This window comes from Catharus ustulatus, chromosome 22 (genome assembly GCF_009819885.2).
Source record: "Catharus ustulatus isolate bCatUst1 chromosome 22, bCatUst1.pri.v2, whole genome shotgun sequence".
NCBI classification, from domain to species: domain Eukaryota; kingdom Metazoa; phylum Chordata; class Aves; order Passeriformes; family Turdidae; genus Catharus; species Catharus ustulatus.
The window spans coordinates 853,143-870,793 of NC_046242.1; the positions used below are offsets into that span (position 1 = coordinate 853,143).

The 17,651-nt window shown below is 47.2% G+C and overlaps 3 protein-coding genes across 6 annotated transcripts in view; 1 reads left to right on the plus strand and 2 right to left on the minus strand.

Moving 5' to 3' along the window:
- Positions 1–17,651, plus strand: part of NF1 (neurofibromin 1) — a 69,396-nt gene that overhangs the window by 37,443 nt on the left and 14,302 nt on the right. For all 4 annotated transcript variants that reach the window (XM_033077935.1, XM_033077937.1, XM_033077936.2 and 1 more), the window contains 4 exons: positions 15,138–15,570; positions 15,810–16,150; positions 16,813–17,015; positions 17,257–17,450. In XM_033077935.1, the coding sequence (XP_032933826.1) occupies positions 15,138–15,570; positions 15,810–16,150; positions 16,813–17,015; positions 17,257–17,450 (1,171 nt within the window). The remainder of the gene's footprint in view (positions 1–15,137; positions 15,571–15,809; positions 16,151–16,812; positions 17,016–17,256; positions 17,451–17,651) is intronic.
- OMG (oligodendrocyte myelin glycoprotein) lies at positions 1,562–5,401 on the minus strand. The gene is made up of 2 exons (XM_033077939.2): positions 5,160–5,401; positions 1,562–4,431 (listed from the first exon to the last, which is right to left on the minus strand). The coding sequence occupies exon 2, from the start codon at positions 4,423–4,425 to the stop codon at positions 3,157–3,159; it is 1,269 nt and encodes a 422-aa protein (XP_032933830.1). The 5' UTR covers positions 4,426–4,431; positions 5,160–5,401; the 3' UTR covers positions 1,562–3,156.
- Positions 11,072–12,931, minus strand: EVI2A (ecotropic viral integration site 2A). Its single transcript, XM_033077940.1, has one exon. It carries the CDS (start codon positions 12,466–12,468, stop codon positions 11,710–11,712), a length of 759 nt encoding a protein of 252 aa, XP_032933831.1. The 5' UTR covers positions 12,469–12,931; the 3' UTR covers positions 11,072–11,709.

Consider the following 17,651-nt stretch of genomic DNA (forward strand, 5'->3'; position numbering starts at 1 on the left):
TTTCAAGGTGTGAAATGTGGAAAAATTGTTTAGATTGGAGCTGCCAGGTTTTTTGAGGGCTTGTAGCAGACTGGGTTTTTTGGGGTTGTTTTATTTTTTTAATTTTTTTTTTTTTAGTTGGAGATCTTGTTGCTAAGGCATTGTTGAGTCATTTTACTGATATATCTGGATCGGTTTATGTCCTTCTTGTGCTGTGAAATTTAATTCCTTCTGTCATCTATCTTCACATTTTGTTTCCTGGGCAACAACCCAGCTTCTGGGGCCAGTGCTCTTCTGTTTTTAATCCCCACCCAGTTACAAAAATGATCCATAAATCAATAAATATTGATCCTGAACTGCTGCCATTAGGTTTTCAAGCTGATCCCAAACTAATTAATAGGAATAAAACCTCTGAGCTATTGCTGCAGACCGCAGCAATCCCCACAGCAATTGCACCCTTTGCAGAGCGAGCACACAGCTGCTAGAGGTGTGCCAGAGCTTTTCTGGGTGTTTTGAGTATTGTCCTGAAGTGCTAAACATTTGTTTTGGATAGCAATTTCACTGAGAATAGATGATTTAGTATTTCTGGAGGCCTGGGTGTGCAGGCTGTTTACAAACCAGAGCTGGGCTCAGCTCAGAGTGGCTGCACAGTTGCTCAGCAACAAGTGCTGGGCTCCCACTCTGCCTCCTCCCTGCTGCCTTATCGACTCATTCGTATTCCAGAAAAATACCAGGAAGCCTCAGTTCCAGTCTGCTCTGCTGAAAGCAGCCTGAGCAAGAGGAGCTGCAGCAGCTCAGGCTGGCTCTGGGAGGGAGCACAGCCCTGGTGCCTCTCCTTTCATCCCCAGCTTCCCAGTCCTGCCCCTGCTGCTGGAAAACCCACAGCCCCATGTGCACTCCCAGGCTTTTGTTACCTGCTGAGGAGTTGGAGGGCTGGATAGCAAGTCCTTTAGGGTGGGAGTTTGCAGATTGCCCCAGATAACCTCTGGAAAGCAGTGTTTTCCTGTTGGTGGTCACCAGATTGTCTCATCATGGGTGAAACCCTCTCAGAGCCTTTACAGTTGATTCCATGTGGTATTTTTAATGCAATAGAATTTGGCATCCTGTACTGATTCTGCAGCAAAGACACATGCAGTATTTCCTGTAATTTCCTCAAATCAAGCAGTTTAGCCACAGTCCCTCATTTTGTGATGAGTCCTGCCCTGCAAGCCCAGCTGCTCCCTCTGTGTGGGGTGAGGCAGTTCTGGGAATTGCTGAGTTCTGAGCGTGGGAAATAGGTTGGTGCTGTGCCACAGTCAGTCAGCACTCAGCAAACACAGGGACTGCTTTGGTGTTTATAAGTTCTAAAGGGCAGGAAGGGGAAGGATATCCCAATGTTGCAATCCTCTCATCAGCTTATTGCTAAACAATATTAGAGATACATCAGTATCTAAATAATACAATTTAACATGACCATAATTTCCCCCCACAAGACATGATAATGGAGCCAAATATCTGCTTTAAACAGGTTTGTATAATACAATGTTGTCTCTTTTTTCATATTGCTCTGCTTATTAGAAAAGAAGCACGGTCACTAGTTCAGTTCAATACAAACATAACTTTATTTTTACTTAAATGCCAATGAAATAACTGTACAAATCCTTTGTGTAACATTTACTGTTAGAAATTAAAACACGTTTCCGGTTGTAGAAATACTGTTCACAATTGGAAAGTTGTCATTTCTCTGATACCAGTGGTTGTAAATGATCTACAGCCCCCATTGACACCTTAGGAGAAACAGGTAGAGGACTCCAGTCTCAGTTGTGAGGTTTTCTGGGTTTTGCAGCACCTTCATGCTACAATAACTGGAAATTAAATGGCCTGGAATGAATGGAAAACATCGTATAAGATCTGCAATATTAAGTGGATAATACTTTTTCAATTAACTTGTTCTTCAGTTTTCGTTTCATGCTGTTTGCAAAACTTCATCTGTAGTATATCAAGTACCTTTGCCATAATTTAAATAATTTTCCTAGAGTGGGCAGAACCATGCGTGCAGCTATTTCTACTAGCTGATGTTGAGAAGAGCATCCATGCTCGCCCTTAGGAAGCAGGTTTGGGCATGTTCAGTGCCATGGACTGGGTTCTTTCTCTTGGAAGTCACAAGAGGCAGGATTGTTTCAATGACAGCTCAACAGCTAACTGCTTAATTGATTTGTTACATGACTTGTGTTAGAAATCAGCTGATATTTCCTTTTACTGATAGTAGCTTGCTACGTTCTGGCTGATTTGTGGTATTTTAGGCAGAACATATTAACATTTCAGGATGTCACTTGACATAAAGTCAAGGAGTTCCAGGTCATTAATTTGGGTAGATAACTCCTTTGTGTTTGACAGTGTCATGGCATTGAACATCTGGCATTTTTGTCTACTTTTATCTTTTTTTTTTCTTCTTTTTTTTTTTTTTTTTTTTTTTAATATGGAGAGAGCAATAACTTGCCTGTAGCCTCTAAGTCAAGCCAGAGCAGGAGGATACTGGCCCCTACCACTGTCCCATGCTGAAGTTGGACCATGTTGCCATCTCAGTTTACACCCTCTTAGCAGACATCACAGCATTGTCATATTTAATTCCTAAATTCAAAACTGTTCTTCATATTTGAAATACTCTAATACATATGAAGCAAACATAGATACACATGCTAGCGATTTTGCTCAGGAATAACTTCTGATTAGTGAAACAGTTCAGTTTAGTTCTTTTATTTTTTTTCCCTTTCTTTTGCATGTCATCATAACTTACAAAGAATCTGTGCTGCTATATTACAGGAATTGCTCACTGGCAAGTCAAGCAAGACAATGCAGATATGATACAGGCCTTCTGTTTTTTTCCAGTTGTTCAATGACAAAATCATACATAAAATCAGTACTTAAAATTCTGGTGTGTTTATTCTGTGCAAGTAAAATGAAAAATTTAAATACAAAATAAGCACATTTTAAAAAACAAAGTAACAGATTAGTTGTACTCAATTAAGACATATGAAAATAAGTAGCAGCTTAGTACCAAGACATTAGTGTGCGCGTCTTTGAGAACCGTTACTTTCCTTAGATCAGAGTCAGGACTTTGAGTTTCCTCCATGTGTGATTTCAGCTGGAGGTGTCCCTGCTGTCCCAGGAGCAGCCCCAGGGGTTCCCGGGGTGCCCTCAGTCCATGGCCAGGGCCAGGGCGGGCAGCAGGGCCAGGCACAGCAGCGCCGAGGGCCAGCGGCCGGCGCGGGAGGGCGCGCTCGGCGTGGCCTCCTCCTGCCGTAAGGTACCGGTTGTGCTTTGAGGCATCTTGGGGTAGTTCGTTGGCATTCCACTGGTGATGCTTAAAGTCAGGGGGGTGGTGGAGGATCCCGTGGCAGGGGCCAGGCTGGCGTTGCCCTCGGCGGAGCCCTGGAGCAGGACGGTGCGCGTGGCCGCAGCCTCCTGGGGGCCGTCGGGGACATGGGTGCCAGGGAACAGAGCTGGGGGCCTCTGGGTGCCCAGGGGAGGGAACTCCTTGGCTTTGAACTGTTTGTGCGTTTTGGTCACTTTGGTGGGCTCGGGCGCCGCGGCAGGAGCCTCCCTGTCCGCTGCCTTGGTGCCTTGGAGCATGGGGCTGGAGGCCAGGCCCGTGGGCTGGGCTGGGGCTGGCGTGCTGCTCGCCCAGGGCCAGGGCTGCTGGGCACAGGGAGCCCCCAGAACACGGGCAGCTGTGCCCTGCACCCACTGCAGCACGTAAGGGATCAGCTGGTTGTCGCCGCAGGACCAGGGGTTGTTGTACAGGGTTATTACCTGCAGCTGGGACAGCTGGTCAAAGGCTTTGTCAGGAATGTATGAGAACTTGTTGTTGTGCAGGTAGAGGCTTGTGAGGTGTTGTAGTCTCACCAGTGTTCCTGGGAGTATCTGGGACAAGAAGTTATTGGATAGATCCACTGTCTCTATGTTGTAGGGCATATTGGTTGGAACTGTCCAAAGTTTGTTGCTGCTGAGATTGAGAAACTTGAGACTGCTCAGTGTGTTGTTGATCAGGACAGCTCTTTCCACCATATTCCTGGAAACATCGAGCACTCTAAGATTCCACTGGTAAGCTGTATCGAGTTTCTGAAGAACTTTAATGTTGTTGTTTGTGGCATATAATTCCCATAAGGACTTGGGCAGATGAGCAGGAACATTCTTGAGCCAATTATTTGAAATATCAAGGGTCCTCAGATTGGTGAACCTCGTTAGCTGATGATCGAGATCTACAAACTGGTTAAAGGACAGATTTAAATATGTAAGGTTGTCTTGAAGTCCCTGGGGCAGTACAGTTAAGTTTCTGCCTGAACAGTCCACATTCCTGTCGTTTCCTGAGCACTTACAGCTAGAAGGACAGATACCCAAACCAGTGGGTATGAAAACCAGAAGGACCAGCAGACAGGTAGATGTATTCAACATCTGGTATTCCATTGTTGCCTGGAAATAAATATACCAAAATGACACCCTTTAAATCCATGTAATACATTTTATCTGTGTATAAGGGTTGTCTTGGCAATGGCCACTTGCAGGAGAAATTAAGTAAAAATATCAATAACCCCCTTTGTGGCACGGTCCTTTTTAGAATTGTTCAAGAGAGACTTCACAAAGCATCCCTTCAGCCTGTCATGTTGTCTGGCAGAATGAGACTTGTTTTTTTCATCTCCCTTTCCCCCTCCAGCTCAAATGAGGGCTTTCTTCCAAAAACGCAAGTCTCTTCCAAACGTTATACAATGTCTGCTTCTTGTTTTTAGTGATTTCAAGCCTATATTATGTTTGGAATAATGTGTTCATTTATAGAGGATGAAAAAATGGCTGTCAACTGGATCTTCACAAATCTCTGCAGTAATGTAGCAGTCCCCCCCATCCAGGCATGCTGTTCGCTTAAGTAAATCAGTTAAAATACATCGTAGGAATTTAGCTTGCAACCCAGATTCCAGTGTTCATGCTAACATGCACCGCAGCATTTTTCCCTCCTTACAGTGTTAAACAGGATCTCAAAGCTGGAAACACATGTTTAGAACCCGAGTTACCGTTAGTAAGAAATCTCTGTCACTGCAGCAAATTTCTGGTGCAAGCATCTGTCATCAGCTCCTAATTGCATTCCCGTTTCCATCTCTGATTTGGTAGTAGGATTTTGCGAGTAAAATCAAAAAGCACAAACTTACCGTGGTGTCCTGCAGTATCAGCACATCGTTTCTGTGATGGATTGGAGCTTAGAGGTCGCCTTGTTCTGGAGAGCAGCTCCAGAGGCTGCCGGGGGCTGTGCTTGTCTCAGCTGCATCGTACGGCTGCGCCCGGCTCCGCAACCACCTGATCCTCCGGGCACTGCAGAGCCGGCCTGAGCCCTGCCAGGGACCTGGGCTGGAGCAGGGCTGCCCTGCCCCACAGCCTGCCTGCTGCTGCTGCACCTCTCCTGCTGCTGCTGCTGCTGCTGCACCTCTCCTGCTGCTGCTTCTGCTGCTGCTGCTTCTGCTCCTCTCCTGCTCCTGCCCTGTCCCAAGCCCTCTGTGCTGCTGCCCCTGCCCCTTCCCCTGTTCCTGCTCCTTCCCCTGTTCCTGTCCTGCCCCACAGCCTGCCTGCTGCTGCTTCTGCTGCTGCACCTCTCCTGCTGCTGCTGCTTCTGCTGCTGCACCTCTCCTGCTGCTGCTGCTTCTGCTCCTGCCCTGTCCCACAGCCCTCTGTGCTGCTGCCCCTGCCCCTTCCCCTGTTCCTGCTCCTTCCCCTGTTCCTGCCCTGCCCCACAGCCTGGCTACTGCTGCTGCTCCTACCCCTGCTTCTCTCCTACTGCTGCTGCTCCTGCTGCTGCCCCTGCTCCTTCCCTGTTCCTGCCCTGTCTCACAGCCCTGTGTGCTGCTGCCCCTGCCCCTTCCCCTGTTCCTGCCCCTTCCCCTGTTCCTGTCCTGCCCCACAGCCTGGCTGCTGCTGCTCTCCTGCTCCTCCTCTGCTGCTGCTGCTGCTCCTAGCCCTGCTTCTCTCCTACTGCTGCTGCTCCTGCTGCTGCCCCTGCTCCTTCCCCTGTTCCTGCTCCTTCCCCTTCTCCTTCCCCTGTTCCTGCCCTGTCTCACAGCCCTGTGTGCTGCTGCCCCTGCTCCTTCCCCTGTTCCTGCTCCTTCCCCTTCTCCTTCCTCTGTTCCTGCCTTGTCTCACAGCCCTGTGTGCTGCTGCTCCTGCTCCTTCCCCTGTTCCTGCCCCTTCTCCTGCCCCTGCACTCACTGCTCCCCCTGCACACCCACAGGCTCTGTGCTGCCACTCCACTTCATGTTTCTATTTGAAAGTCAGGTTAGCCTGGGCTCTTTTTGCCAGCCTCTATTTCTGAACAGAGGTTGATGTGAATTCAACCTTTCTAGCTTAAGCTTTTTTAAGTTACACTGCCAGAATATATTTTCATAATTTTAAAATACTTTGTTTTCTGCTCCTCAGCCTATCATGGTGTTGTCAGGTATAATACAGCTCACCTTGTAGGATGGTACAGGTTTCTACAGAAAATCTCAATCTGATTTTCTCAAAGCAGCATGAGAGTGAGAGTGTTTATAATGTTTCATTTATAGTGCTGTTAATTTTAACAGGGTGTCATGTGAACAAGCCTTACAAAAACATTTGTATAATTGTAATACAATTCTTTAGGCATACCTTATCATACAGCTTATGTAAACAGTAATGAAAATTGAAAATATATTTTCTTACAGTCATTGTATGCATAGCAGCCTGGAATTGCGTTTGGATAATGTACTACTCTTTATTAGTGATAGTTTGAAAATTCTGATGTTTATTTTGTGCAAATCTTTGTTCTGTGCTCCATCCACAAATCTATTCCCTCCTCAAGCAAACTGCACACTGCCATTTTGCTGAGCTCTCATGGAAAGCTAGCTTCTTTCTATAAATATAAATATTCAATACTGGTAAAAAAAAAATTAATTTACTTCTGATACCAGCTTGCTAGTGCCTAGCCTAGGCTGGTGTGGGGGAGATGAGCTGTGCTGGTACTCAGGGCCCAGAGAGGAGCATGTGAAGCTCTTGGGCACTGGGAGCTCAAAGGAATCCATGAACCATTGCATGAGTTTGTATTAGTAACTGAGTGCATTCTGTAGGTAAGCAAATATTCAGGTGGGCTTCAAGTGACCAAAACATCTTTGAGTTAGAAAGCTTTATTGAAGTGTCCTGGCCCAGAGGAGCAAACCCCGCTGGGACGCTGGGCTGTGACATCTCTGTGTGTGTCACCTGTGTCTGGCTGTGCTGGCACACACAGCTCTGTGCTCTGCCTTCTGCAGTCTCCAGTTACACATGATGGCTGGGCACAGTCTGAATTGTAGTCAGAAATGTGCTGCAGGCAGAGGCAGGTTCTTCTCTCGTGTGAAAGCTGAAGTGGGGAAACACCTGGGAAATGTCCAGGAAATGCTCAGGCCTCACTGTTCTTGCCTGCATCAAGTTCTCCTTTTTTCACTTTTTTGAAAATTACTTAAGAAAAATATGGAGTATTCTGTAAATTAATTTGGCAGTCTACAAAGGATGTTCAGGCTGGGGCAGAGCTTCATGGATCTCCTGGATCAGTGGGTCAGGTGCTGAGTGCTGTGGTTCCTCTGCTTCCAAGTGAAGTGCTGAGTGCTCGTGGGGATCCCAGCTGGGCTGCTCAGGGGGCTCCCTGAGCCACTCAGGGGGTGGTGGCAGGTCACAGCACTCGGGGACAGCGTCTGGGGCAGGACAGGAGGCAGCTGCAGAGCTGGCTGGGTCAGGAACAGGGTCTGGGGAGCAGCTCAGGGCTGGGGCTGGGGCAGGAACTGGGTCTGGGGTGCAGCCCAGGGCTGGGTCTGGGGCAGGAGCAGGGGCTGGGTCTGGGGAGCAGCCTAGGGCTGGAGCAGGGGCAGGGGCTGGGGCTGGGGCAGGGACTGGGTCTGGGGTGCAGCCTGGGGCAGGGGCAGGAGCAGGGGCAGGGGCTGGGGAGCAGCCCAGGACTGGGGCAGGGGCAGGGGCTGGGGAGCAGCCCAGGACTGGCTGCCCATTCTCAGAACTCGTAGTGTGGGGTGGGTTCTCTGACAGAATCAGCTCCTCCTGCAGGTTTGTGCCTTGTTTCAGTCTCCAGGGCAGCATAAATAAGAGTGAGGAGCGCTTGGTGCCCTGCTCAGAGTCCATCAGGAGATCTGGTGTGTCCCCATCCACGAAGGGCGAGCGGCCTGCCCAGTGGGACTCGGCCAGAGCTGGCCTCATGCAGCATTTCCACAGGAGAATGACGATGATTGCCAGCATCATCCCAATCAGAATGCTGCCCAGCAGCACTGCTGCTACCCAGCTGCCATCCCCAGCTTCCTCCTGCCCTGGGAAGGGCTCTGTGGTAGCTGGGGCTGTTTCAGGCTGCTCTGAGCTGGGCCCAGGTGCTCGCAGCTGCTGCAGAGGGGCTGTGTCTGCTCTGCTGTGGGTGTTGGTGCTGGCAGCGTGGTGAGGTGCTGCTGCACTGAGGCAGCTCCAGATTTCCCCACAGAACAGAAGCAGCAGGACCTGGTTGCTGGCCATTTCCCTCCAGCCTCCTCACCAGGGTCCTCTCCTATTGCAGGGAACAAGTAGGACATGGTAACTTGCAAACTGTATTTCTGCACTTCACTGCCACAGACATTTCTGTGGTAATACCATCAAAGCTAAAACAACCATCTCCACAGTATTTCACATTTCAAGCCTGTTCCCATCTGCATGATCAGCAGGTTTGGCACTGACTTTACCAATAACAGCAGATTTTCAACATTATCAATCCTGTTAACAAAGTGGCTTGTTTGAAGGTAATGGCTTATTATCATCTTTTTTCACCTCATCAGAAAAAGGCAGAACAGTCCTCACAGGGTTTCAAGCTAGCATTTATCAATCATGTAACTGGAAAATACTCTCCAGCATTGACAGACAGGGCTGTTGGAAATGGAGAAATGGCTTATTGTGATACAAACTGAGACAGAAGTAAAAGTTTCTTTACAACTCTCTCAAACTACTATTTCCTGTTCTCATATTTGTTCAGCAGAGCAAAATATTTAAAAGTTTTAATGCTGTAATGACACAGCATTCTAATGGTAAAGTGTTTTATAAATTAATTCCTGCATGCAGATTGTGCAAATGTTGAGTTGTTGGCATGAAACAGACTTTTCTTCCTGGACTGGTGAGAGTTCAGCTCTCTAAATGTCTCCATATGCAGTAAATTGTATAAAATTCGTCCCCTACACAGCTCTTTTCCTTCTGAAGTCACTTTCATGCAATTTGAGCTAATTCATTAGTTACTGTAGTGCTAGTCCTGTGAAGCTATTTCTGGGAAATTAATATGCATGAGTCTTTATGGGTTTACAAATAGAGAAAATTAAATTTTAAATGCAGCAGTGTAAACACACACGAGCAGTAAGTTTGTGACTCAAGAACAGCGTGATCTAAACCGTTGGGTTTGTAATGGATTAAAATGACCCCGTTCAGTTTTTATCCTGCTCCCCTCTTTTCAAAAGAGACTCAATACTTGAAGTTGATCCTTACCTGGACATTTATCCTCTCTGAGGCAAGCAGAGTGTCCTGTGTTGTTTGGAGGCTCGGGAGGGCTGTGTGTGCTCGGTCAGACAGTGGAAAATGGCTCTGTTCATGCAGAACTTTGTGCAGGAGGGAGGAAGTTGCCAACACAGGCAGGAAGCGACCGCGCCGGCAGCTGTCGAGCTTTTATCAGAGATGGAGACTTCTGCGGGCAAACCTCTGCTCTGCCTGTGCTGGGCTCCTGGAAAAAGGGCTTGGTGACCCTTGGTGCCACATCAGGCACCTCTGTGTGGTTGTGTGGGAATTCTCAAACACCTCTCTGCCTGTCCCTGTAGAAAAGAGTTACGGTTTCTTCTGCGGGTTTGGGCTGGATTGGAGTTGCTGATGTGATTCAGTGGTGGGTTTGCTGTGCTCCCAGGGGTGTTAGTGGGAAACCACCCCTGGGTTCCTTGGTGAGTCATGGAAAGCTGTGTGATCGTGGGAGCTGGCTGCTCACATCCTCTCTTGTGGAGCTGCATGGGGAGGCAGAGGGCACAGTCTGATTCCACCCCCAGCCCATCCCTGCTCTCGGTTGTTTTCTGTGTGGACAGCGTTGGGACCTGCTGCCATCACAGGTGGGGGGCTGTGCTCTGAGCAGCTGTTCCCTCTGTCTGTCTGTCCAGACCATGGAGTGTAACTCAGCTGCTCTCTGCCCTCTGTGAGCATTTTTGCCTGGAAGGGCTGCCCGGCGGAAAGAGACCCACACCAAATATGTCCTCATGGCATTTTGCAATTGTTTTCTGCCAGTAGCTACTGACAGATTGCTCTGCAGCCCTTCCTGTGGTGCCTCTCTGCCTGCTCTGCTGGCTCTTGCAGCACACACACATCCTGATCCCATACTCACACTAACTCTTGTCTCATTTCTTTGCCTCCTCCCCGTTCTCTTCAACCCCTGTAACTGATTCCCAAGCATGCAAACTCCTTCCAACTTTATTTTCCTCACTACACAACCCACCTCTGAGCCTGGCAGTTGCATTTTTTGAGCTCTGTCTCTCTCCTGGCTGCCACAGTGCTGCTGCTGGGTCTGCCCTGCCAGCCAAGGTGCTGGGTGATCTGGTGGAACTGGGGTGGGGTTTCAACCATCCTGGTCCTCTCAAACTTGTGCAACCATCTTATGTGTCACAGCTGTTGGTCACAGCTGCACAGGATGTTTGGAGCTTTGGCACTGTGCAGTCTCAGCACTTGTAACCACAGTGCAACAAGAGCTGCTTCAGCCCCAGGGGCAGCCTGTGGAAAGCTGCTCACGTTTCCTTAAAAGAACAAAGCTCTGCTGCAGAGAGAGCAGCCACAGGCACCTCCCTGGCATTATGGGAAGGCCAGGTCTCTGGGAATAGAGAAACTAAAAGTTGTGGTTTGAAGGAATTCCTGGCATGTTCTCTTTGGTGTCAGGAGAAAGTGGAGTGTGTTTCCCTGATGCAGGAAATCACAGCGAGTCATCAGAGACCTTTACTGAGCTCAGCCAGTGTTACAGGGATGAAACATTCCAAAATGCCTGCTCATATTTTTTTCTAACTTTTTGACTTAGAGATATAGTCATGTAAGTCATTTAAACACTGGTATTGCAAGTTTATTGAAGATAGCAAATTGAGCAAGTTCTCATGTTCTAGCAACTACTACAAAGTTCATCTATTCATAGACAATGTCGAAACACAATAAATATGGTTTAAATCAGTCTGTTTCAAAAGTAATTAAGCTGGTTGTAGAAGTTCTTGATGGAAAAAGCTAAAAGGGTATTTTGAGAGGCACTAGATCCTGGATTAGTGGTTGAATCAGAGTTGTGACTAATGTATGGTTTTCTTTAAAAAGCATCGTGGTTATGCCTGTGCAGTGTCTCAGTGTTCAGAGTGTTGATCTGACTGACAGTCTGTTCCTTGTTCCTCTCTGTGGTCTTTGAGCATGGGCAGATTCTGTCTTTTTGATTTATTCTGTTCAGCTCCTGTCACCCTGATTTCTGGTCAAAGGAGTAAAACCAGTCTTGACACCACTTACAGAAAGTTATTTAACACAGGCTTACTTCCTTCTGCATCCACACGTGGCTGCAGCATTCTCACTGGCATAAATTGAAAAACTCTGTAAAGTCTGGATTTAGCTTTCCTGGGGGGAAGTTCTTGTTGTTACTTGTAGTCCAAGTTTTTGCCTTACATTAATGGTGTAATAAAGGCAAAATATGTTTTTTTATCTGAGTGTGAATTAAATCTCAACTACAAAATTGGTTAAAATGGGTTTGTGGGGCTGAGATGGTTCTTTGCTTTCTTTTTCATTATCTTCTGCTTTGGTGAGCTTCTCAGTAGTTTCATCTTCAGTTTTCCTTTGGTTCCCAGCATCCCTGCCTGATACCAGCTCCTGCATTATCAGCTCAGTCCCACTTGTCTCCTTGGGCATCCTCTGCCACGTCCCTGCTGCCGTGGGCCACAAGCTGTTGGTGGCCAGGAGGTCCCCATTGCTCCTGGGCCTGCGTTTGCCCTGCTGGGCTCTTCTGAGATAGGAGATTTTGTTGGCTACTATGACTGTGGACAGAAACAGGGAGATGCAGATGAGCACCAGAACTGCAATGATAATGAAGCAAATCAGTATGAGAGATTTATTGTCTTCACAGGTTTCTTTGGTCGCTGGGCTCTTGGGTTTGCCGATTTCCCCCAGTCCTCCCGTGCTGGAAACTGCACTTGGGGCAGGGGAAGTCGAGTTTTGAGTCATTGTGGGGGACAAGGATGGCAGGGTACTTTGCATTTCAAAAGTAGTCATTTGGCTGCTGAAATTGAAGTTCAGAGGAGAATCTGTGCTCTCTTCTGTCCTGCCCTGGTTCCTGCTGAGGTTTGGGCTGGTGGGACTCCAGGTTCCCTGTCTGAGGTGAGGGTAACCAGTGTGGTTTGCACTCGTTTGCAGGCACAGGGAGAAGAGGATCATGACAGGGAAGGCCATGTGTGGGTCACTGCATCTCTTTGTCTTCATATTCCTGTTGAGTCCCCTGCAAAAACACAAATGATAGTGCTAACTTAGCAGGTGCTGGTTCTTAGAGGTTTGGATTGGACTTCCCAGGGAACAGCAGGCTGCTTGATGAAAAATGCATGGTCTCATTTTGGGGGGATGTAGGAGGACAAGTTCAAGTGCCCAGATTGTGAAAGAATAGATAGTCTCAAACTTCTGACACTTGGAGGTTTATAGAAAAATACAAAGATCAGAAAAGCACATGGAGCAAAGAGAAAAAGGGAAATGTTTCCTGCTGAGGGCTTGGTGATGTCAGAGCAGACTCGGGGAGTTCCTTCTCTCTGAATTGCCCACCCACAAAGACCTGTGCAGGTTACAGATCTCTGGCTGCTTCTCACCTCCCTGAATTCCCCTGGGCCAGGCAGGGGAACCCTGCAGGGAACAGATGGGCAAGGGAAGAACTGGAACCCAAAATGTTCCTGTAAGTGACAGCAGCAACTTAACATGAATTGTGTGCAGCTCCTAGCTCAGCTGGCTGGAGTGCTTGAAAATGCCCAGGAAAATCTTTCTTCTCTTGTTTTTCTGCTTTTTTGTACAAAAAGCTCTTTATCACAAATGTACTTCATGTGTTTTTCTCCTGAACATTCTACAGATTGTGACATTTTCTTTAAAACACCACCAATAATTATGCAAATGAGAATAACCATTCACATGTTCTGTTCCACATTTGTGTGGCATTCAAATCTGGACCTGTTGAATTTTTCTGGAGGGTAGGAATGTGAGAGTGGGGTTGGTCTGATAGGAAGATAATAACCACAAATTAAGAGGGACAAATCAGCCAAGCAGTGACCCAGGCTGTGTCCCACCAGTGTCTTTGGTCTCTGGTAACTGGCACTGTAATTTTATGTTTGTTCTTGAACAAATGTGTTTGTAATGGTACCAAAAGTGTGTCTGTGTGTGTCTAAATATGAAAAATGAGGGAAGTGATGTTCTTGGTGTGTGACCAGCTGAAGGAAAGGCAGGGATCCACCTGGTGTGTAACAAAGCATCTGTGTCTTTAATGTTCACCCATAACATAAAATTATTCTCCATCCTGAGCTTAATCTTGTTAGTTCAGTTTGAACTAGAAACCATCTTAGTCATGAGCTACAGCTCAGGTAGGATTTTTTGTTTGTAGAAGGCACCTGGATGATTCCTTGTAGCATGCTTTGGAAAGGAAGAGAAAAGCAAGCCCAGCAAAGCTTGGGTTTTTTATCATTTCAGCTGTTTTGAGCAGAAGAGGCAGAGCCAGCAGAGCTACACTGCAGCACTCCTGTCCCTGCCCAGGGTGCAGCTCCCAGCTCTGCCCCTGCCAGACCAGATGGGATTTTCTTACAAATCAGTGGGCTCGTGGTGAGAAGGGCTGCTCTTGAAACCACCAGGGCAAAGGGACTGATTTTTAAAGAGCTGGTTTAATTTTTAGTTGAGCCCTTTGTGTCTGGGTAGTGATAGGGTCTCAGTACTCAGCAAGATCTGCAGTGCAGGGACAGCAGAGCCAAGTAGTGACTGTCACTGTTAATTCCTTGGAGCCTGACTGTGAATAACCTTTAACATGATGAAAAATAGAGTTTATCAGCTTCCCTGATTCAGCTGGAGATACTATTTTTACAGTTTGCTACTATTTTTTAATTACTCAAACTTCAGTAAAAATACTTCTGCGTATAATTTTCTACAAAATGTAAGAAATTTTGAAGTACAACTTAAAATAGAAGGAAAATGTGTACTTACCTTGCCAAGATGTGGTCAACTGAGATGGATGTTTCAGATATTTAGTCCTCTGACAAGAAATTTCTTAGTGCATGTATTTGCTCCTAGGATGCAAACAACCATCAGTGCACAGCAGGGAGATTTGGTGATTTTTAGGCAAACCTGTGAGTGCAGTGACATGTGGCTCTAAGGGGGGAACTAAAACCACAGTGATGACACACTTCCTTTGGGTAACAGCTACACCATGACACGCTGGGGGGAAAACACCAACTTGCCCAAGCTAGCTCTCAGAACCACAGGAGGTGATGGGGGAAAATCTCTTGTGCAGATGAAAGTTCTGTGTTCTGTCTCTGGGCTGTCCTGCACTCAGGTGCTATCAGAGGTGTCCCAGAACCCTTACAGCTCCACCCCTGCTTAGAGCATTTATCAGCTCTTCTGTAGCCTGTTGTTTGCCTTGGAAGAGTTAATGACAGCTCAGAACAGTGACAGGTATTTAAAAATACCTTAAATTTTCACAAGCTGCTGATGAATTTATTTTTAATTAATTCTTCCTAGTAGAATTCAGTCTTCTGTGTGAACCCTGGAGATGTGGTTTAGGCAAATGCATTGCCCACTGTCAAAATTCAGAGAATCTCTAAGTGAGAAAAAATATTCTCAATTATGTGGAAGTTTTTGAAAAGAGCTGTTTTTGTAGGCAAATCCTCTGTACTCAGAGGACTGACCATGCTTAGAAACACCCCCAGGCACTGGAGTGCTGCAGGATAGAGTAACTGCAGGGGCTCTGGGCCCTCTGAGGAACTTGGGGTGTGGATGTTGGATTGTTCTTAAGACTCCTGAGATCACAGGACGGTGCCAAGGGTCAGTCTGGCTCCAGGACAGGACTGGGCTGCTCTTGGTGTGCTGTGGCCTCAGACATGACCCAGCTGTGTCTGTCCTGTGTCTTACAGGTTCAAGACTGGTCAGATCAACGGGGATTTGCTGATCTACCACGTGCTGCTGACCCTGAAGCCATACTATGCAAAGCCATATGAAATCGTGGTGGACCTCACACACGCTGGCCCCAGTAATCGCTTTAAAACAGACTTTCTTTCTAAATGGTTTGTAGTTTTTCCAGGCTTTGCTTATGAAAATGTCGCAGCAGTTTTTATTTATAACTGTAACTCTTGGGTCAGAGAATACACCAAATACCATGAAAGGCTCTTGACAGGTTTGAAAGGGAGCAAAAGGCTTGTTTTCATAGACTCTCCAGGGAAGCTGGCAGAGCACATCGAACACGACCAGCAGAAACTCCCAGCAGCTACCTTGGCTTTGGAGGAGGACTTGAAAGTGTTTCACAATGCTCTCAAACTGGCTCATAAAGACACCAAAGTTTCTATTAAAGTAAGTGCTTTTAGTGCTGTCCCTAGTGGTCTGTTATATTTGTATAAGGATTGGAATCTGATTTTACTGTCTCTCAGTTCTCCTCCCTTGTCTAGAGGAGAAATCACAACTTTCTGGTATGCCCCACTAGGAAGTACAGAATTTCATAGAGTGATCCTTTCTGAAAGTAGAGGTGTGAGGCTGTTCTCAGTGGGTGTGAATCCCAGGAGGTGCAGCAGCAGCTTTCCCTTGTCCCCCAGGTTGGCTCCACAGCGGTGCAGGTGACGTCGGCAGAGCGCACGCGGGTGCTGGGCCAGACCGTGTTCCTCAACGACATCTACTACGCCTCTGAGATCGAGGAGATCTGCCTGGTGGATGAGAACCAGTTCACCCTGACCATTGCCAACCAGGGCACCCCGCTCACCTTCATGCACCAGGAGTGCGAGGCCATCGTCAGGTCCATCATCCACATCCGCACGCGCTGGGAGCTGTCCCAGCCCGACTCCATCCCCCAGCACACCAAGATCCGCCCCAAGGACGTGCCTGGGACGCTGCTCAACATTGCCCTGCTCAACCTGGGCAGCTCAGACCCCAGCCTGAGGTACAGCACTGACACTGCTGCTCCTCTGCTCACTGCTGGGGCCTTCCAGGGCTGCTCCGCTGCCAGAAATCCTCTCCTGAGCAAAGCAGTTCTTCTTTCACCACAGCTCTGTAAAATGCAATTTCTAATAAATAAAGGTTGGGTTTCTGTCAGGGAAGAAGGGCACACACTGTCAGAGGAAGTGAAGGCATGAAGGAAGCTTAATTTCTCTTCATAAGAAGTAGTTCTGCTTTTCTGTGTTTGTTGGGTACATATGATTTCCGTGGTGTTGAGCTTCTTGTTTAAGAACATGGGAGCTGTACCCCTTAGAGCAGCTTGTGATTTGTGTCAGAACAGGGTCTCCCAGCAGCTCAGGTACACCTGGAGGGATTTAGAATTTCCTGGAACTCCAAGCTGTTCTGAGAAGTCCAGTACAAAGCCCTTCAAACATACTCTGTAACCTTATCAGAGCAAATGGAGGAATAATTTCTTCCATTTCTCCAAGGAAATTCTTTTTTTCTCAAATTATGATCAGTGCAGGGAAAAAGTTTGGGATTTAGATGTCATTTCTACTACAGCAGCATTGAATTGATTTTTGGGATGTCAGTACTGTGGTGTATAACATGTATATATTCAAAAATACAAGAAAGCTCTTACAAATCTCATTGTTTGTTTTGTTACAGGTCTGCTGCCTATAATCTTCTATGTGCCTTAACCTGTACCTTTAATTTAAAGATTGAGGGCCAGTTACTGGAGACCTCAGGTCTGTGTATTCCTGCCAACAACACACTATTTATTGTATCTATCAGTAAGACTCTTGCAGCAAACGAGCCACACCTCACCTTGGAGTTCTTGGAGGAGTGTATTTCAGGATTTAGCAAATCCAGTAAGTAACTCCAGTGCTTGTTGAAAATGAATTTGAAAATATTCTAATCTCTGAGAAGATTTTAGGCCTGACTTAGTCCTCTGAGCTTCCTCATTTAGCCTTGCCTTTTTGAAGCTGCTCTGTTTGCCCAGTGTTCTTTGCTCAGCTCAGACAGGAGTGATTTTAGCACTGAAGCTGGAAGGAGGAGTTGTGTGTGAGGAGAGGCCGTGCTGGCTGTGTGTGATGAGTGCTGCTGTTGCAGGCATTGAGCTGAAGCACCTGTGCCTGGAGTACATGACCCCCTGGCTGTCCAACCTGGTGCGTTTCTGCAAGCACAACGACGACGCCAAGCGCCAGCGCGTCACCGCCATCCTGGACAAGCTCATCACCATGACCATCAACGAGAAGCAGATGTACCCTTCCATCCAGGCCAAGATCTGGGGCAGTCTGGGACAGGTACAGCTTCTGCAGCAGCTCTGAACAAACACCCATTTTCCTGCACTTCAAATCATACTGCTTCTTACTGGGGTCAGCATTTTATAAAGAGTTAGGCTTTAAAGTGGAAAATGAAATTAAAATAGTGCTAAATTGTAGTTTCTACTTCTGAACAGGTAGCAAAATCTAATGGAATTCAGCTTTATGCTTCTAAAATTTGCA

Coding starts and splice junctions, on each gene's coding strand:
- OMG (XM_033077939.2), bottom strand. CDS start 4,425: ATGGAATACCAGATGTTGAATACATCTACCTGTCTGCTGGTCCTTCTG.
- EVI2A (XM_033077940.1), bottom strand. CDS start 12,468: ATGAAGACAAAGAGATGCAGTGACCCACACATGGCCTTCCCTGTCATG.